The sequence below is a fragment of the Elgaria multicarinata genome, chromosome 2, assembly GCF_023053635.1.
Source record: "Elgaria multicarinata webbii isolate HBS135686 ecotype San Diego chromosome 2, rElgMul1.1.pri, whole genome shotgun sequence".
Lineage (NCBI taxonomy): Eukaryota > Metazoa > Chordata > Lepidosauria > Squamata > Anguidae > Elgaria > Elgaria multicarinata.
Window position 1 is genome coordinate 171,578,059 of NC_086172.1, and position 21,511 is coordinate 171,599,569.

Here is a 21,511-nt window from a genome sequence, read left to right on the forward strand (position 1 = left end):
GTTCAAAGAGCTGCAGCCAGATTGTTGACCGGGGCTGGTTACAGGGAGCATACAACTCCCCTGTTAAAACAGCTCCACTGGCTTCCAGTCTGTTTCCAGGCACAATTCAAAGTGCTGGTTATGACCTATAAAGCCCTATATGGCTCGGGTCCAAGTTATTTATGAGCCTGCCCGTGCTTTGAGATCTTCTGGAGAAGCCCTTCTTTTCGTCCCACCATCTTCACAGGCGCGCTTGGTGGGAACATGGGAGAGGGCCTTCTCGGTGGCTGCTCCAGTGCTCTGGAACTCTCTTCCCGGGGAAGCTAGGCTGGCTCCCTCCTTGATGGGCTTTCGGAAGCAGGCAAAAACTTTTTTGTTCCAGCAGGCCTTTGGAGAATAATCTGGCCCTCCATCTATGTTAATGTCTTATAATTTTGTTGTGTATTTTAAAAGTTTATGGTTTTGTTTCTCGCCACCCCCATGAATGTTTTAAACTTTGTAAGGCCGCCTTGAGGCCCAGCATTGGGCAAAAGGTGGGATACAAATAAATATAATAATAATAATAATAATAATAATAATAATAATAAAAACTTAAGCCAGCGCACTGAGGGTGGCAATGATGTGAGCCTGAATCCATCATGTGCCTGCATCGAAACGGTGCAAGCTGATGTGAAAGATCTAACTGATGTTCTGCTCTCCAGTGGTTCATGCATCCAGACAACCACTTGATTCTGCAGTATTTGAGAGATGTGAATGCACGTGTGAACTCACCCTTGGTTCTCTGTGGCAGGATGTGTTTGTGTGTGGCAGAAACTCCTCCTTGGCGTGTGAGAGGAGATTGAAACTTTCTGTTTTCCCTTTTGTCTGAACCACGTTATCCTGTTCCAAGCATGTGGACTGGGGGAAGGGTACATTTTCCTGAGGCCTGGACATTCCTGGGGCCCGGCTCCAGCTGCAACTCCATGACCACGAGGAAAGAAATTGAGGCTAAATTGTAGATCGTGCTTGAGGATATTTATGGAAACTTATTACCCTGCACCTATTGTCCAGATCTTGTTGGGGCCAGTCAGAAGTAGGACAAGATAAAAAAATAAATAAGATCAGAACAAGCCACATTCAGAACCGTGATGTGCTGTCCCAGGCCTTTTCTAGAACAGAGAGGATGTGCTTGTACAGTTAAATTAGGACTTGTAGTTTGAGGGACAAGAGAGATTTGTGCTTCCCTATGTGACATGCTCTCTCAAGGGGGGGATCTACACTACTGCTTTTAAAGCGCTTTGAAAACGTTTTGAAACCTGTATATGCAGTGTGTCCTGGGCCCCAACAGTTGTCAAAACTGTTATAAAGCGCTTTAAAGCAGTAGTGTAGATCCCCCCAGTCCTAGAGTTCCTTGCGTGTAGACGGGGAGGGGCAAAGCACTAGTCAGTGATATGGGAGCCAGTTCTGTTGATAGGATATACAGACCAAAATACAGGCAAAAAAGCTCTAGTTCTCTCTATAAGCTCCATCCAACCCCCCCCCCCCCAAAAAAAACAGGAAGCAAATGAGAACAGGAGTCATCCGAACCAAGCTTTGAAGTAAAGTGTGGAAAATTCAGCGAATTGGCGCATCTCTGGTTCTCCCAAACCTCCTTGATGGCTATTATTCCACTTGAGATGTTTTCGGTAGTTCCCAAAATGCATGCAGTTCTTTTTGTGGCCTTTGATGAGATAACTTCTATCTCTCCCTGAAGAATTAAACCTCCATTCAGAATGTTTGCTTAGAAACTGTAAGGTCTAAGTTGCTGTGATAGAGCTAAAACTCAAGGCCAGCAGTTAAGGATTCTCAGAAGCCCTGGCTGCAAAATCAGATTTAGTTGATTGTTTTAATGGTGTGTTTTGTTTTGTTTTAAAAAAAAGTCTTTCATCATCATCATCATCATTATTATTTATTATTTATATTTATTTATTTATTTTATTACATTTATATACCGCCCCACAGCCGAAGCTTTCTGGGCGGTTTACAACATTAAAAATAGTAAACATTAAAAGTATACAATTTTTTTAAAAACAACAACAACATAAAAACAGTATAAAAACAGTATCCATTTAAAAACAACAATTCTGGGGTCCATTAGAGATCATCATCATCATCTTTATTTGTTACCCGCCTCTCCCTCTGGATCGAGGTGGAGTACAACACAAATGCAAACACCATAAAATACATATAATTGATTAAAACATTTAAAACTAATACATTATTAAAAGCAGCACATTATTAAAAGGCATCTTAAAATTCAACCGGGTAGGCCTGCCGGAAGAGATCAGTCTTTACGGCTTCCTTAAATTCCGGAAGACTGTGAAGTTGATGAATCTCTCCCGGCAGGTCATTCCACGAACTGGGAGCAGCAGAAGAAAAGGTCCTCTGGGTAATTGTTGTCAGCCTTGTTTTTGTTGGCTGGAGTAAATTCTTCCCAGAGGACCTGAGTATGTGGGGCAGATTGTACGTCATACATTATTAGAATGTAAGCCTATGTGGCAGGGTGTTGCTGTTTTATTCTTTTACTATGTACAGCACCGTGTACATTGATGGTGCTATATAAATAAATAAATAAATAATACACAGATTTTCAGAATAATATCAGAGCCAGTGTATTAAACTGCAAGTGTGCATAATATTACAATGTTAGCTATAAACTGTGTGCGCTGTTTATAATGATATGAAGGAACTACTGGGCTCATCCTGAGTGGGTTATGCTTTATTTTAGGGCTTCGGATCTGTGCATATTTTAATTTCCGTAATAGTTTTCAGATCACCACCAGACTGCTTATCCAGTCTGTACTTTTCCCTACCATTTGAATAATTCCGCACTGTGGTAAACTTTGCAACTTTTCTTTCAGAGTCTGTACTAAAGCTACCAATACTTTCCTCTTGGGTAACTTAACTTACTTCCCACCTTACTGGCTTCACAGACTCTAGTTTATAAACTCCATCTCGCTGTCCATCCCCTTCAAACACATCCCTGAATTCCTTCTGAATCCTTTCTTGATTCCAGCTTCTAACTTCATCTGAATTATCCATCACTTCGCTATCTACTGTCAATAATACTGGAATTTATCACTTTCATAGCCTGGACCACCTTAAGGCCTGACAACGCTGCTGCTCTCTGATCACCTACAACTATAAACTATAGCTTGTCCTTTGTGTTTCTCTTTTGGTTAGAAATTTTGAGTTTGCATTTTCTCACTGGTATTGACATAGCGTGATTATACATTCTTAAAAGTCCCTCCATAGCTTCCAAATTGCATGAGGAACTGGTTCCTCTCTATTTGGCCCTGGTTAGGCCTCATCTAGAGTATTGCATCCAGTTCTGGGCTCCACAATTCAAGAAGGACGCAGACAAGCTGGAGCGTGTTCAGAGGAGGGCAACCAGGATGATCAGGGGTCTGGAAACAAAGCCAGACTGAAAGAACTGGGCATGTTTAGCCTGGAGAAGAGAAGATTGAGGAGAGACATGATAGCACTCTACAAATACTTAAAAGGTTGTCACACAGAGGAGGGCCAGGGTCTCTTCTCGATCCTCCCAGAGTGCAGGACATGGAATAATGGGCTGAAGTTACAGAAAGCCAGATTCCAGCTGGACATCAGGAAAAACTTCCTGACTGTTAGAGCAGTACGATAATGGAACCAGTTACCTAGAGAGGTTGTGAGCTCTCCCACACTAGAGGCCTTCAAGAGGCAGCTGGACAACCAACTGTCAGGGATGCTTTAGGGTGGATTCCTGCATTGAGCAGCGGGTTGGACTCAGTGGCCTTATAGGCCCCTTCCAACTCTACTATTCTATGATTCTATGATTCTAGGTGGATGGGGATAATGTTGCAACTGGCACCGCAATCTAATTGAAATGGTGGACCTTTATCCCCCAGGCACATGGTTGCATACACTTGTTTATGTTGTCCTGTTGGCTTTTCCAGCAGTGTGTTTTACTACTTGATGTTACCCACAGAATGTCTTCAAATTCACTGTCGCTCTTCATATTTACAGTGTGCACTCTAGCTTTGGGCTTTTTCTGTTTTGAGACACACTTGAATGCATGGTGATTAAATTTGTGACAGTTGTGGCATTTCTTCCCATAAGCTGGGCAACTCTCTTTTTGGCGTGCATTCCCCATTCCCCCTTTATTTATTTATTTATTTATTACGTTTGTATACTGCCCATCAGCCGAAGCTCTCTGGGCAGTGCACAATTAAAACTCCCAAAATATAACAAGTATTTTTTTTATTTTTTTATTTTATTACATTTATATACCGCCCCACAGCTGAAGCTCTCAGGGCAGTTTACAACAGTTAAAAATGGTAAACATTAAAAAGTATACAAGATTTAAAAAACCATCAGAAACATAAAAACAACAGTATAAAAACCAACAGTGTCCATTTAAAAACAACAATTCTGGGGTCCATTAAAAACAAACTTAACGTTGTTAAATGCTGTTAAAATGCTATTAAAATGTTAAAATGCCTGGGAGAAGAGAAAAGTCTTGACCTGGCGCCGAAAAGATAACAATGTTGGCACCAGGCGAGCCTCATTGGGAAGATCATTCCACAGTCGGGGGGCAACCACTGAAAAGGCCCTCTCCCTTGTTGCCATCCTCCGAGCTTCCCTCGGAGTAGGCACTCGGAGGAGGACCTTAGATGTTAAGCATAGTGTTCGGGTAGGTTCATGTCGGGAGAGGCGCTCCATCAGGTATTGTGGTCCCAAGCCATGTAGGGCTTTATAGGTTAAAACCAGCACCTTGAATTGGGCTTGGAAACATATAGGCAGCCAATGCAAGCGGGCCAGAATCGGTGTTATATGCTCAAACCTCCCTGTTCCAGCTATCAATCTGGCCGCTGCATTTTGCACAAGCTGCAGCTTCCGAACCACCTTCAAAGGCTGCCCCATGTAGAAATTTAAACATTAAATTTAAACATTAAAAAGTTAAAAAGGCAATATCAAACTGGCTACATTAAAAACCAGGGAAAGCCTGTGTAAAAAGGTATGTCTTCAGGAGGCGACACAGGCTTTCCCTGGTTTTTGATGTAGCCCGTTTGACATTGCCTTTTTAACTAAAACATAATGTTTTCCGCCTTCCAAACCGCATGAGGGAGAGTCTTCCAGAGGGTGGGGGCCATCACAGAGAAGGCCCTGCCGCCAAGGTTCTTCATGGCAGCGTTCCGTTCGTCTCGGAATGGCCAATAGGCCTCATCGGAGGATTGCCGTTATCGCCTGAGTGCATTTCCCCATCACTTTATTTAAGCATATAAACAGATTTTAAAATGTGAAACGTTTTGGTACAAAACACCAGCTTCGGTCACAAACAAGGGTTTGCTACATGACCATTTATAAACTGAGCCAGAACCAATCAGGAATCAGCCAAAGCTCAGTGAGGGAACATGGATTAACAACCAACGCTTGTATTCAACAGCCATTCAGGCCGCATTAATAAACATCATGGCTTGTTTCATCTCATCCTTTACATTAGTATCAGGTCTCATCTTATCAATAAACATTCCCTCCTCAGTTTTTTCTCCTTTGCAGGCTCCGTTTCACTACTAGCACAAGACAGTGAACGTTAATACTGCTACCTAGAATTCTTTCTGGCAAAAAGCAGATTAGTTTTAGCATATTACTTTTCCCTGATTCTTTTTTATTATTATTATTTAATCTTCTGCACTACCCTTCCACAGCAATTATTTATTCTTTGGCGATGGAAGTCCACCCAGTAATTGTGTTAAAATGTTGACCTGGCGCTGGCCAATTTATCGTTCCTTTTTAAAACTACACATTAAAAAGATTGAGGCATTATGTTAGGAAGACCTAAGGAATATTGATTTTTCCATCAGTGAAGATAAGAAATGGAACAACCTGTTTTTTTTTAATTTATTTTGTATTTAAAAAACAAAATGAAACAGAACTGCTTTCTATTAACCCAATTTCTGTCTGCTTTGAAGCAAAGAAAAACACAGTTTTAAGGTATGGATTGACCATAGCAGCATTGTGAAAATATTTAGGGCAGCTCTTACTTCAACCGGACTTGTAAGATGAATGTAAAAAAAGCTTACATTGATCAGAATGTTAATTTGCATTACAAATTTTGGGCTGCATTAATAGAAGTATAGCTTCCAAATCGCGTGAGGTACTGGTTCCTCTCTAGTCGGCCCTGGTTAGGCCTCATCTAGAGTATTGCGTCCAGTTCTGGGCTCCACACTTCAAGAAGGATGCAGACAAGCTGGAGCGTGTTCAGAGGAGGGCAACCAGGATGATCAGGGGTCTGGAAACAAAGCCCTATGAAGAGAGACTGAAAGAACTGGGCATGTTGAGCCTGGAGAAGAGAAGATTGAGGGGAGACATGATAGCACTCTTCAAATACTTAAAAGGTTGTCACACAGAGGAGGGCCAGGATCTCTTCTTGATCATCCCAGAGTGCAGGACACGGAATAATGGGCTGAAGTTACAGGAAGCCAGATTCCTGACTGTTCGAGCAGTGCGACAATAGAATCAGTTACCTAAGGAGGTTGCGGGCTCTCCCACACTAGAGTCATTCAAGAGGGGAGGCGTGACCTGGCCAATGGCAACCCCTGATTGGTCGCCATTGGCCAGACAGGGAGGAGGGGACGGGCCAGTGAGCTGAATGGCCGCTGGAACACCTCCGCGCGTCCTGGGGAGAAGGAGGAATGTATTGTCCACAATATTGAAGTCTTCCCGCACTCAATACCACATGAGGTAAGGGGGGAGGAACCAGGGAGGGCCGTGACGAGGGGCAGCGTGGCTCCTGTGGTGGCGTGGCAGAGCGGCTCCTCCCTCCTCTGCCATGGTTCCAAACCCTGCGCTTGCTCCTTGATGTGGGGACAAGCTCAGGTAGCACAAGCGTGGAGTTTTGGGGGTTCGTGGCGCCGATGTGTCATCATCAAGACAGCCACCTAGATCTGTCTATAACAATAAAAGAGGATATGTGTCTGTCAATACCGTAGTACCAAGGCTGTGAATCCTAGTCACCTGAAACTCGGCATGCATACTAAGAGGACCTAGAGGCAGTATCCAATGGGGCCACTGTGTAAGCAGCCCCTCCTGTCAATTCTGTTGCACAAGTGCTACCTACTACTTTGTGCAACAAAGACTTAATATAGGAAGCCCCAAAACGACCGGAAGCACCAGTTTCAGGACAGGGCGGTTTAGTTCCTTACGTGAGCTGCACTGACCTGACCTGTCCTGTCCCAGTTCATCCTGGAAGCGCTAAATCTCTGTTTGCGCATACAGTGCGTCTCTAGGGATGTGCAGCATGTTTCTTTAGGGTGTGAACCGGGGGAATTTTATTTATTTTAAGGTGAAAATTTATTGACTACTCAATCTTGAAGGACTTTTTTTTAATTCATGTATTTATTAAATGCTGTAGACACTTGTTGCCCTACTACATGTTCGGCTTGCCTGACTATCATAGAATCATAGAATCACAAAATAGCAGAGTTGGAAGGGGCCTACATGGCCACCGAGTCCAACCCCCTGCTCAATGCAGGAATCCACCCTAAAGCATCCCTGACAGATGGTTGTCCAGCTGCCTCTTGAAGGCCTCTAGTGTGGGAAAGCCAACGACCTCCCTAGGTAACAGATTCCATTGCCGTACTGCTCTAATAGTCAGGAAGTTTTTCCTGATGTCCAGCCAAAATCTGGCTTCCTGTCACTTGAGCCCGTTATTCCGTGTCCTGCACTCTGGGAGGATCGAGAAGAGATCCTGGCCCTCCTCTGTGTGACAACCTTTTAAGTCTTTGAAGAGTGCTATCATGTCTCCCCTCCATCTTCTCTTCTCCAGGCTAAACATGCCCAGTTCTTTCAGTCTCTCTTCATAGGGCTTTGTTTCCAGACCCCTGATCATCCTGGACTATGGGAGGGCCATTGCAGGTGAGGGGAGGATTGAGGAGATGCTTATTGCTGGAGACCTTAGGGCACACCCGGCACACCCTTTGCGCACATCTATGCATGTGTCCTGCTTGTGGAATGGAATTGATGGGGGTTGTTGGATGCTACCCTAGGGGTGTGCTCCTCGGGGTTATTTGGTTTTTCAAATGCATTAGTTACTTTAAAAAATAATTAATTTCAATGTGTCCTTGTTCTGGAAGCACTGCCACCCTTCACAGGCCACGTGCTTCCCACTCTCCAGAGCGTCTCTAACTCGTAGCACTTTAAACCCCACCACTTGTTTCTGACCTCTTTGGTTTTCTCCACAGTAACAAAGGAATGGAGCACCTTCTTAGCATGAAGTGTAAGAACGTTGTACCAGTCTATGATTTGCTGTTGGAGATGCTCAATGCCCACACTGTTCGAAGCCACAGGAAAATGCCCATTTCAAATATCGAGACTAGCACATTGGAACAAGCAGAGACGACAGATGGAGCACCACAGTGATTTCATCATGCCGTGGAAATCCAGGGACGTGCAAAGAACAGAGATCAAGACTGGAAGTCCGGGTGTTTACTTTATAAAGAAGACACCTGTGTCTTGATTTCTCTCCTAATGCTTCAGTCCTTTTTATTTGACCGTATGCTTTTTAAGACTGGACTTTGTGTATGTCAGATTAGAATGTCTTGGAAAAGCCTCACGTGGTTGGAATTGGACAACGTCCCTGTGATGGTGGCTTTATCAAATGTTGCACTTCTGGAGTGCCTTCTAAAGGAGACTGTTGAAGCGCCGTACGAGCCTTAAGTTTCATGATATCCTACTTGGGTGGCAGAGAAACTCTTTCTTTTTTCAAGTTGGATGACGCACAAGCGAAGGATCTCGCTGCAAAAATCTGTTGGGACAGAAAACAGAAGCAACGTCTTCTAACAAGTAACTGAACGGTTTAATATGATGCTTTACACGAATGCTTCATCATATGAAACATGCTGCACATTAATAGCAGGCAGGAAGGATCCTGTTCATATTAGAAATTCACGCTGATCAACTTTTCGAGTTTACTGCAATAGACATGAATACGTTTTTGTTTTGTGCAAATACGCCTTGGATAAATAGAAGGACATGGAGCAGGTCCTCGTATTTAATTGAAAGGTCCTGGACCGGAGATCTTATGTCTGGATCCTTTTTGACAATGTGGTCTAGAAGCTTAAAACGACAACAGCCCAGCTCTAGTTCGTGTTGACTGCCGTCGAAACATTTGCCACGTTTGATTTCTGTGTTGAAACACTGGAGTGGGCGTTTTTGTTTCCTGCTGTAAGTGTGTGCAATGTATTAACACTGATGTGAAGGAATAATTATTATGAATATTCAGAATTTGTTAATATTGACTTTATCTTTAATTACAGAGGATCAAGATGGTTATTGCTATTTTAAGGAGAAACAGATTCAGGTGTCTATAAATGTACTCATCCCCAGGAGTTAAAACACAGAATAGGAGATAAGCTGCCTTTTGGTGGACCAATTAGGGCTTGTCCTGATGATAGCTTCATGCACTCCCATATGCCAGCACATGGGCTCTAATGTGCACACACCCATAGCTCTGGCAGTAGCAAGGGGTTCCATGTTCACGTCAATGGAGGTGGCTACTCACTAAAATGGAACTTGTGCAGCGCTAACCCCGTCATTTAAGAGAGTGTGGAAGCATGTGTGTATTATCGTTCCATGCACATGCGACAGCACATACATCCCCCTGGAACTCGTAGAGTGAATTACAAAAGGTGTGGACTTGTTCACCTCTTGTGTTAATGCACCTTGTAGAAAGGGCCTGCGGCATGTCTTTAGGCTTCATGGTAGGCGGTGGAAAAACGATGCATTATTCCAGTTGGACAATATGGATTAGAAGCTTTCCTCTTAATACACCAAATGCCCAGTGAGTAGCAGTTTCCCCCTCCGCTTTCTAGAGTACCCCTCATTGCCTCTTTAGGACAGTACTGGCTGATCTCCCAAAATTTGATCTGTTGCACATCTAATTCCATGCAGTTAGAGTGATTTTGCATGTGTGTTTGTTGTTTAGAAGATTCTTTTGAGCCTGGTAAAAGTGCAGAAAAGGGCAACTAAGATGATTAAAGGGCTGGAGCATCTCCCCTACCAGGGAAGGTTGTAACAGCTGGGATTGTTTAGCTTGGAAAAAAGGAGGCTGAGGGGAGACATGATAGAGGGGTACAAAAGTATGCATGGTGTGGAGAATGTGGATACGGAGACATTTTTCTCCCTCTCTCAAAATACTAGAACCCAAGGGGGTCATCCCATGAAGCTGATTGGTGGGAGATTCAGGGCAGATAAAAGAAAGTACTTCTTCACACAGCGCATAGTTAAATTATGGAACTCACTACCACAAGATGTAGTGATGGCCACCCATTTGGATTGCTTTAAAAGGGGGTTGGATAAATTCCTGGAGGCGAAGGCTATCAATGGCTACTAGCCCTGATGGTTGTGTGCTATCTCCAGCATTCGAGGCAGCAAACCTGTGTGCACCGGTTGATCTAACACATGGGCAGGAGGGCCATGTCCTGCTTTGTTGGTCCCAGGCTGACGGCTGGTTGGCCACTGTGTGAACAGAGTTCTGGAATATATGGACCCTTGGTCTGACCCAGCAGGGCTCTTCTCGTGTTCTTATGTTTATTTTGAAACCTATCTATGTAATTTAATAATCTGTATTTATGGCACAAAGTAAAGGAAGGAGAGTAGGGGCAGTATCCAGCACTGCTGGTTTGCTTACATTCTTGATGCACCAGTAGAATAGCAACCTCTAGTAGTATACTGTCCTGTCCAACTTAGTTCAAGGCACCCAGAGGTGTGAGAATCAGCGAGACAAGGACTTAGGAAGTCAGATCAGGTCAAGTCCAGTTCAGTCAAATCAGGTCTGGTCTGGTTTGGGGAGGTGCTGAATAGCCAGGCAAGTTAGACCAAGGAGGGTCTTCCAGGACCGTGGCCAGCTCCAAGGTAGCTGAGACTTGAGCAAGGGGAGTTGTTGACTCAGCAACAGTCAGAGGCTTGCTGAAGCCTTAAAACGGCCAGCAGCTAGCTCCACCCCCTCAGAGAAACAGTTTGTTTTTTAAAGGGCTACTGCCTGGTTTGTAGCTGCTGGCTCCTGCGGAGTGGAGGTGGTGAAAGCTGCAGTGAGGGAGTGTTCTCTGCATCTGAGGAGTCAGGTGGAGACATATCTTCTGGTATGGAAGGCCCTGGCATAGCAGGACTTGGGTTAATGGAGGGAGCTTCCTCTGCTTCCAAGTCCTCTTCAGAGCCAGAGGACAGGTCAAGGCTGGGGAACATGACATACACCAATAGTGTTAGCTGGTGCGACGGGTTTTCTGGAGGAACCCGTCATGCTGCCATAAGCTGTTGGGGTACTGCTAGAGGTCTCTTATGGCAGGTGGGTACTGCCTAGGAGCCCAGGGCAAGGCAATGGAAAAATTAAGACGTCTGATGGCCTGCCTCGTCCAATGGCTGTACCACGTTCCTGGGAGCATCTCCTTTTGTCCCTTCCATTTCAACTGGGACAAAGTGGAGATCAGGAGAGCCTGGTGGGAAGCTGTTGGGAACACAGCTAGTTCTTTCATTGCTTTGTCGAGCCTAAAGTAAGGGAGTGGTAAGTTGGCTTGGCTGGGAATTTGTTGTGCTATCTTGGGGGGGATCGGGCGGGAAATAGCACGAGTTTTGGCAGACCTGACGGCTATGATTCCTCTTTGGCCTGGAGTAGCCTCCCCTTCGGGCATGTTTAGCCAAAGCATACGCTTTGCATGATGAAGGCTTCAGATACCATCCCCTATCATCTCTAGCAGCAGATAATAGAGGCCTGGAAACAAAGCCGTACGAGGAAAGACTGAAAGAACTGGGCATGTTTAGCCTGGAGAAGAGAAGACTGAGGGGAGACATGATAGCACTCTTCAAATACTTGAAAGGTTGTCACACAGAGGAGGGCCAGGATCTTTTCTCAATCCTCCCAGAGTGCAGGACACGGAATAACGGGCTCAAGTTACAGGAAGCCAGATTCCAGCTGGACATCAGGAAAAACTCCCTGACTGTTAGAGCAGTATGACAATGGAACCAGTTACCTAGAGAGGTTGTGGGCTCTCCCACACTAGAGGCCTTCAAGAGGCAACTGGGCAACCACCTGTCAGGTATGCTTTAAGATGAATTCCTGCATTGAGCAAGGGGTTGGACTCAATGGCCTTATAGGCCCCTTCCAACTCTACTATTCTATGGTTCCCTGCCTACCAAGCCTTCTTAATGTCTTATCTGAAAACACTGTTCTTTTTACATGTCAACTTGAGCAGTGGTTTCTCAGTGGCTGTATCTCCTGTCCACAGGTTTAGGGTATATTGTGGTGGCATGCAAATCCCCAGTAAGGCCCTAGTAGGATGTGTATCATCAGCATGGTATGTAACTTAGAGATGGAGGAATCAGTACATTTCTACTTTGTGTCAGTTTTGCTTGTATTCAAATCATAAGTCTGTTTTGTCCAATTTCTGCATTGGGTCGGTGATTAAAAACAACACTGGATAAAAAAGTAATCACATTTATTTTTGTATGCAATTTCCGCTTATATATGCAGTTCTGCAGTTTGTACACAACGTTCCCTAATATACATATTTTTGCATTCAATGTTTTGAGGGGCAAAATTTGGAGAAGGGCACAGTCCGGAGGTTAACAGTTGGCATATTAGCCCAGGAAATGAGAATTAGCTTGGTTTGCTTAAAATGTGAAGCAAACAAAATTCTCCTCCATCCCTATTATTTATTTATTTATTTATATAGCACCATCAATGTACATGGTGCTGTACAGAGTAAAACAGTAAATAGCAAGACCCTGCCGCATAGGCTTACATTCTAATAAAATCATAATAAAACAATAAGGAGGGGAAGAGAATGCACCAAACAGGCGCAGGGTAGGGTAAAACTAGCAGTATAAAGTCAGAACAAAATCAAGTTTTAAAAGCTTTAGGAAAAAAAAGTTTTTAGCTGAGCTTTGAAAGCTGCGATTGAACTTGTAGTTCTCAAATGTTCTGGAAGAGCGTTCCAGGCGTAGTAATCATGCAACCTGCTTTTAGCTAGAATAGGATGGGAGCAATCTACAAAGAGGCAAGTGACTCTGCCGCTCAGCGTAACACGAAACGCACTCATTCTGCAAACTGCTCCCTCAACCGGACCGTCGCTTCATCTCCTCATTTGTTATATGCCACCATCGTTCACTCGCCTCTTCACTTTGGCCTTGTTCATCCTATATAACTTGTAATCAGGGATCTTTTCGCGTCTCCGTTATGTCCAGCACGTAGAATCATATAGGCGCCAAACAAACAGTAAATAGACAGCTACACAGAGGTTGGCCCCTTATTTAGACCATTGTGACATAATTTGATGTCTTGTCATAGGATTACTGTACACTTAATGAATTGCAGCTAATCGTTGAGGACTGACTCATTTTGAATATATTGTGTCTGAGGTTGGGGATGGCTGATATGAACAGTCCATCTCTGGTATTTGATCTGCGATAGCTCATTCACAAACAGACAGACAGCCATTTGATTTTGCAGTGAGCCCTGACAAATTATACACCCCACACCCACACACCCACCCACTGTGTGTGTGGGTGTGTGTGTGTGTGAGAGAGAGAGAGAGAGAGAGGGGGGAGAGAGAGGAGGGGGGGAGAGGGAGAGAGAGAGAGATCAGCCCACACAGAGGAGGGCCAGGATCTCTTCTCGATCCTCCCAGAGTGCAGGACACGGAATAATGGGCTCAAGTTACAGGAAGCCAGATTCCAGCTGGACATCAGGAAAAACTTCCTGACTGTTAGAGCAGTGCGACAATGGAATCAGCTACCTAGGGAGGTTGTGGGCTCTCCCACGCTAGAGGCCTTCAAGAGGCAGCTGGACAACCATCTGTCAGGGATGCTTTAGGGTGGATTCCTGCATTGAGCAGGGGGTTGGACTCGATGGCCTTGTAGGCCCCTTCCAACTCTGCTATTCTATGATTCTATGAAAGTCTGTTCTGAAATTTCAGTTCTAACACATTAAAAGATGTTTCTGCAAAAGTAAAATGTTCAGGGGAGCTTTGCCCTATATTACATTTAAACATTAAGCACAAATGTTATAATTGGCTGTGTTTGGAGGATCAGAGGGGGGAAGCCACACAGTATGGGTTGTTTCCCTCTACCCCGTGGATGCCAGTTATGTGACTGGCATTTCCCTAATTGCCTGCGCCACGTTGTGGGTTGCCCTGTTGCTCAAACCTGGCGTGATGTAACTTCTCACTCATTCCACAATTCCTACTGCAAGCCATGGGTTGTAGAGTAAGAAGCCATTCCTGAGTCAGACCATGGTCCATCTAGTCTAGTATTGCTAGCACTGGCTGGCAGCAGCGGCTCTCCAGAGTTTCAGGCAGGATTTCTCCTTAGCCCTACGTGGAGATGCCAGGGATTGAACCTGGGACCTTTCGCATGTGCTTTACCACTGAGGTATGGACGCAGCCCTGTTATTGTCCCCACAATTCTCTCTTAGCTTAACCTACTTCAGAGGGTTGTAGCGAGGATAACAGAGAGCGAGAGAGCGAGAACGAAACCATGTATGCCACTTTGAGATCCATGGAAGGAAAGGTAAGATGTAAATCTAATAAATTAGGAATAGTTGGGGAGCTACTGGTTTAGGAAGCAATTCTTGGTGTGAGGGGGGAAGTGATGGTGAAATCTTACTGAATTCTAGAGGGTTTGCAGTTTTACAATGTCATCCTATACATGTCAACTCATAATGTTTTCAATGAGCTTTACTTCCAAGTAAGTGTGAATAGAATTGTAGCTTAATGCAATCCTATACATGTCTACTCGAAAGTCAGCCCCATTGAGTCCTGGTTTAATAGGCTAAATCTGTTGAAGATATACTCTTCATGGACGTAATGAAGTAGGCCATAAGTCTGCTAAAGACCATTATGCCATGTTAGTCTAAGCAAAAAGAAAAGGTGTTGTCCTTAACAAAATATACAATTATCCAAATGCACAGGAAAAAGACTGTTTTAACAAAGTTTTGACACATACAAACAATTCAACAACTGTTGTTTTATACTTTGAATAGTTTTAATTTTTGTGAACCACCCAGAGAGCTCCGGCTATTGGGCGGTATAGAAATGTAATAAATAAATAAATAAATAAAATAAAATAATCAAACTTTTAAAGTGCAATAGCATCTGCTGTATACATCTGATATAATCAAGGTTATATAAAAATACCAAAAACAAAGAATTAAAAAGCAGGTCAAACATGTTTCGACACCAGGGTGTCTTCTTCAGTGACCCCTGCAGGAATTCAAACATACAAAACCACTTATTTAGGATACTATACTGAGGGTGAAGAGAATAGCAGAAAAATGTGTAACCCAAATTGAGCCCAATATTTAAATGAATTGCATAGTGCCCTTGACCTACCAGACTTCACAGAGCTCCTGTGAAATGTACCCTGGTGTCGAAACGCATTTGACCTGCTTTTTAATTCTTTGTTTTTGGTATTTTTCGTATAACATTGATGATATCAGATGTATACAGCAGATGCTATTGCACTTTAAAAGTTTGATACAGTTGTTGAATTGTTTGTATGTGTTAAAACTTTGTAAAAACAGTATTTTTCCTTAACCCTGTGTATTTGGATAAATACATTTGTTAGTCATCAAGTTACCATAAGGCTTCTTATGATTTATTTATTTATTTATTTATTTATTTATTTATTTATTACATTTCTATACCGCCCAATAGCCGGAGTTCACTGGGCGATTCACAAAAATTAAAAACATTCAAAGTATAAAACAACAGTTATAAAACCATCGTATAAAATACAATATAAAAGCTCAACCAGATAAAAACAGCAGCAATGCAAAATTACAAATTTAAAACACCAAGTTAAAATTTATTTATAGACTGTTAAAATGCTGGGAGAATAAAAAGGTCACCTGGCGTCTAAAAGCATATAATGTAGGTGCCAAGCGAACCTCCTTAGGGAGCTCATTCCACAGCCAGGGTGCCACAGCAGATAAGGCCCTCCTCCTGGTAGCCACCTGCCTCACTTCCTTATATGTTAGTCTCTGTCCTGCATGTCAGACTCAAGAGCAGGGCCAAGTTGCTTTTTTTTTTTTTTTTTTTTAAAAGTGGCAATTCTTTATTCAGTCCTTAGCTAGACCTACCCTTTATCCCACAATGGAGGAGGGAAGATCCCGTGATGTGTTTATCGCAAGATCCCTCCTCTGTCTACACATGACAACCTCAGCAGGAGAGGTGTTGCATCCGCCATTTTTTTTTAAAGAGGAAGGAGTGCACAAACGCTCGTGCGCTAAAGGTAAGCGTTTTTTTTTTAAATTAAATTCCCATTTCCCCCACCCTACCCCCGATGGGCACTGCTCCCGGTTCCACGTGAGGAATCGCACGGAGCGGGGTCAACTCGCAGCAACGGGGCACACGTTCTGCAGTCTCTGCGGAAAAACCGGTGCCAAAGTGTAGGGCTCTATCCCAGGGCAAGGAAGGGATCATCCCTCCCTGATTCAGGGATCTCCTGTGCATCATGTAGACGCACAGGGATGATCCCGGGGTTCGCCCCGGGATAAAGCCCCATGTAGCTAAGGCCTCAGTGAGTTTGCTTTAGAAGTCATAGGGCAGTATCCATGGAGATCACCCACGAGTGAACAGATTCATTTAAGTGCTTGCCCTCAGAAGCACTAAATTTCCATTCCGCAGATTGGGCGCCACTTGCAGAAGGGAATCAGTGGGGCTGGCCGCTCGCAGAATGAAAATGGCGCTGAGCCCCTCATGGACAGGCGAAATTGGATACCTCCCATAACCTTATGGCACTTTATCTATTGCACTTGTCCAGGCATGATTAGAATGAATCATGAAATGTCCTGTTAAAACGTTTTTCTTAACTTATACGCTCCTATTTAATTTGGCTCCTAATTAGAAAGGACAAGCATGTTATATTTATGTACTTATTATTAGAAAAAAAATAATGTATATGTTGCCCTTGAAAAATTATTTTATTTCCCCCAAGGTGTAAATATTATCCATAAAAATGTCCTTAAAATTATAACACAAATCTTTTGAAAAAGTTTGAAAAGCAGTGTAAAGCTGATGTTAAGTCCTGGGAAAATAAGACGTGGTTTTACCTGGTGCTGCAAAGCTAACTAAGTGGGCATCAAGCGGATTTTTCTAGGGAGAGCATTCCACAACTATGGTGCTGTCAACACTGAGAAGGCTCTTGGTCCCTTGCATGGTGACTCTCGTTATTTCGAATGTTGAGCACACCCAGAAGAGGCCCTCTTAAAAATATCTTAATATGGGTGAGCTGATGTGAAGACAGGTATTCCTTCCGGTACCAAAGTCTCAAATTGTGTAGAGCTTTGAAAGTAGATAACGTAATCTTGAATGGACTGGGAATTCAAGGGAAAGGAAAGGAACCTCTCATGCAAGCACTGAGTCATTACTGACTCTTGGAGTGATGCCAGCTTTCGCTGACGTTTTCTTGGCAGGCCTTATAGCGGGGTGGTTTGCCGTTGCCTTCCCCGGCCGTTATTACCTTTCCCCATCTCACTGGGTACTCATTTCACCGACCTCGGGAGGATGGAAGGCTGAGTCGACCCGAGCCGGCTGCCTGAAACCAGCTTCCGCTGGGATCGAACTCAGGCCGTGGGGAGAGTTTCAGCTGCAGCAACTGCTGCTTTACCGCTCTGCGCCACACGAGGCTCATTGGGAATTCAAGGTGACCCGTATTTGTTTTGCGGGCTAGCCAAGTATAATGCTACTTATCTTTCTCTTTACGCACTCCGAAAAACACATACACCTCCCCTTGAGTTGCTTTCGTGACAAGCAATTTAGCATCTCCATGAATCGCTGCTTCTGCTGTGTACCTTTACTGTGCGTCTGCATTGTTTCCCCCCGAATTTGTGGCCGCAGTGCTTAGCACAAGCATTTGGAAATAAGCACCGTTGAAATTAGTGGCACTTGTTTCTACAGAAGGGAGCTTATTTAGGCGAAAAGGTGTTTCCATTCTATAGAACCTGCCACACACATCGACTCTTATTCCTCGCCTGCAGTGTTTTGTAAAACACAAGATAAATGTGAATGTGTACCTTCGCTTTTATCAGCTTCAAACCTGAAATGTTTTTAGAATAATTTTTGGTGCCTTTCCAAGTATTTTGTGAAAACAAGCCAAGTTTGGGGGTGTGGGGAGCGGCTGAAATTGAATCCCTTCTCAGCTGCTTTCTACTAATGTAGAGGTTTGGTATTTTTTTCCCCAGTGATGTGTTTGATAATTGTTGGCTGTAACTGATGAATAAACTGATATTCTATAAGGTTGATTGTTTTCCTCATTGTAGGTTCCTCTTATAGTATGGCTTCTTCCTGGGATCAAAACTGTAGGTATGATGTTTCTTTGAATCTTTCTTTGACTATGAGATCTACATTTGGTCTTTAAATCTCATCGCTGTGGCATCAAAGGATCTTGGATGCTTTCCAAGAGACCTCTGGTGAAGAGTAGTAGCTAAGTATATGATTGTTGCAGACCAGGAAGCCTTGGATGAAATCTCATCTCAGCTGTGAACTGACTAGATGGCCTTTTGCAAACTACCATTCCCTCATCTTTGGTTCTGTTTCCAACCTGCTCCTTCTGTCCGAACCTAACTTGTGATATTTGCTGCTGCCATCTTTATTAGGGTGACCCTATGAAAAGGAGGACAGGGCTCCTGTATCTTTAACAGTTGCATAGAAAAAAGAATTTCAGCAGGTGTCATTTGGATATATGGAAAACCTGGTGAAATTCCATCTCCATCACAACAGTTAAAGGTGCAGGAGCTATACTAGAGTGACCAGATTTAAAAGAGGGCAGCTTTAACTGTTGTGATGAAGAGGAAATTTCACCAGGTTCCCCATATATACAAATGACACCTGCTGGAATTTCCTTTTCCATACAACTGTTAAAGATACAGGAGCCCTGTCCTCCTTTTCATATGGTCATCCTATCTTTATAAAATTATCTAACTTAAGTGTGGAATAAATTCTACTTCAAGCTCTTGCTGCACGTGCTCTTAAATGGCTGTCATTCTAACTTCCTGTTTTCTGCTGGTGTTTCCTAAAACTGCTTCCCTCCTTGTCCCTACTGATGGGGCCCTTCAGTTCCTACTGTTATTGCAATATTGACCTCTAGCTTGCAGAGATTTTGGAAGGGTTACCAACGTGATGTATGTGAAACATTTTGAATTTTCCAAACCGTATTATGGATCAGTTCATATACTTAATCAGGTGCTAAAGCTCTTCATGCACATGGGCTTTCCCCCACGTTACCGAAGGTAACATGTGAAGCTGAATCTTGAGGTACGCGGGCTACGCTTAAGCCTGATCCATCCCATCCCCCATGTTTTGAGGGGAATACTCGCGTCATTCAGGCCTTAGTTTATACAAAGGGCTCATCTACACCAAGCAGGATATACCACTATGAAAGTGGTACAAAAGCGGTATATAAAAGGCAGGAGCCACACTACTGCTTTATAGCGGTGTTGAAGTGCACTGACAACTGTTGGGGCCCATTGAAATACATGCCATATACCGCTTTCATAGTATTATATCCTGCCTGGTGTAGATATGTCATGGGCCCCAACAGTTGTCAGTGCACATTGTTACCACTATAAAGCAGTAGTGTCGATCCTGCAGTGCACTTCAATCTCGCTATAAAGCAGTTGTGTGGCTCCTGCCTTTTATATACCGCTTTCATAGTGGAATATCCAGCTTGGTGTAGATGAGCCCAATGTCTCCATGTGAAGCTCGTGTCTGACACATTCCCTTGTTCCCACATCACATTAACCCATGGTGGCTTATTTTGCACATAGCCTACTGTGCCCTGACAGATGTCAGACCAATATGCCACACAGTGTAGTTTATTTCCCCACTTGCACCTCCTTCCCTTGCAGTCCTCCCACCCAGCTGGCCACCTTTGCAGATTTTCAAGATTTTGCCAGGTCTCCTTTCTCCGCTCATATGCAACAAAAAAACAGGGGAGGGGGCTCTAACTCCATGGAAGCTTACAGAAATGGAATGGGTTTTAATATACAGGATAGCCTTATGGGGAGCCGCCACATGTACTAACGGATGAAGTCAGGTTGGTTTGTTGTTTTGGATTTTAATAGAAAAGAAAGGGGAACCTATTTGGAGTCAGAGTCAGAGTTGAATGTGGCAGGGAAACAAATTGGCTCAGAGATCGCTTGAGAGGAGCAAAGCGGTGGCAGTGATTTTTGGCTGTTTACATGATCTCCGTAAACTATGCTGGTGCGACAGACAACACACTAACCCACCATGATAAAATAATAGTAATAATGTATATAGTGCTTTCTAACAAAGCGCTGTACATGAGATAAAATAGGTCAAGGAGTTTTCAAAAATGGAATAAATACAATAATTCTAATAAAAGACCTACCCTATTTCTTCAATTCTAAGACACACTCCCCCCCCCCATATAAACATCTCTAAAAATGAGGTGCGTCTTAGAATCGCGGGTGTGCCTTGGGGGGGGGTTCCCTGTTGGTGGTACTCAAATTAGTGTGTGTCTTACAATCGATGGCGTCTTACAATCGAAGAAATACGGTAGCTGAAATTAAAAGAATATAACAACAAAATCTTAAAAACCCTTATAAAATGTGTTGTGGCCACCACAAAAACCATCAGCATGCTCTACCTCAGGTTTTCACACCTTTCTTGAACACCTCCAAACTCTCGGTCAGCCGCAGGAGCAGGGGGAGTGAATTCCACAGCTGAGGGACAAGGTCCTGGAATGCACGTTACCGAGACGTTGCGATCCGTGAGGTAGAACAGGTCAAGGGGAAGCTGTCCCATGGATCTTGTGGCCTGGCCTGGAAAATACCAGGATACAATGGAGAGAAGGTAAGCTGGGTGGTACAACTGCAAGGCCTTAAAGGCCATGAGTCAGATCTAAAATTGAGCTCTGGCCTTCAATGGAAGCCAATGCAAGGCCCTACGATGGAAGGAGGTAAGAGAGGTCCAGAACAGTCCTGGACCAGGATCAAAGGGCAGAGAGAGGAAAGAGGAAGACCCGCCAGGAGACTATTACAGTAATAGTAAGAGGTCCGCAGTCGCCTGCCCATCCAGCAGACGTGCAGTAACCCTTACTGCATGTTTAGCCTTGAGAAGAGAAGACTGAGGGGCGACATGATAGCACTCTTCAAGTACTTGAAAGGTTGTCACACAAAGGAGGGCCAGGATCTCTTCTCGATCCTCCCAGAGAGACGGAAGAATGGGCTCACATTACAGGAAGCCAGATTTCCAGCTGGACATCGGAAAAAGTGCCCTGACTGTTAAGAGTGGTACGACAATGGAACCAATGTCACAGATGACAGGTTAAGTCATCGTGGGCTGGGTTAAATAAACCACAACGGTTTATTTAACCTAACGTGGGTTAACGTGTCATCTGAATCCAGTCCTTATCTCAAGTGCAGGGTGGTGCTTTGCTGGGATTGCTCATCAGGTCGTGTACACCCATTCCTCTATCATGTGAAGAGGTTTGCCAACAGAACAAATATGTGAACCAGTCC

At 43.9% G+C, this 21,511-nt stretch overlaps 1 protein-coding gene across 1 annotated transcript in view; it reads left to right on the forward strand.

Annotated features, from left to right (window-relative positions):
- The window catches only part of ESR2 (estrogen receptor 2), a 93,117-nt gene extending 84,070 nt beyond the window's left edge, over positions 1-9,047 (forward strand). The window contains exon 9 of the mRNA XM_063118141.1: positions 8,220-9,047. Coding sequence (XP_062974211.1) covers positions 8,220-8,397 — 178 coding nt within the window. The 3' untranslated portion in view covers positions 8,398-9,047. The remainder of the gene's footprint in view (positions 1-8,219) is intronic.
- The last annotated feature ends 12,464 nt before the right edge of the window (positions 9,048-21,511 follow it).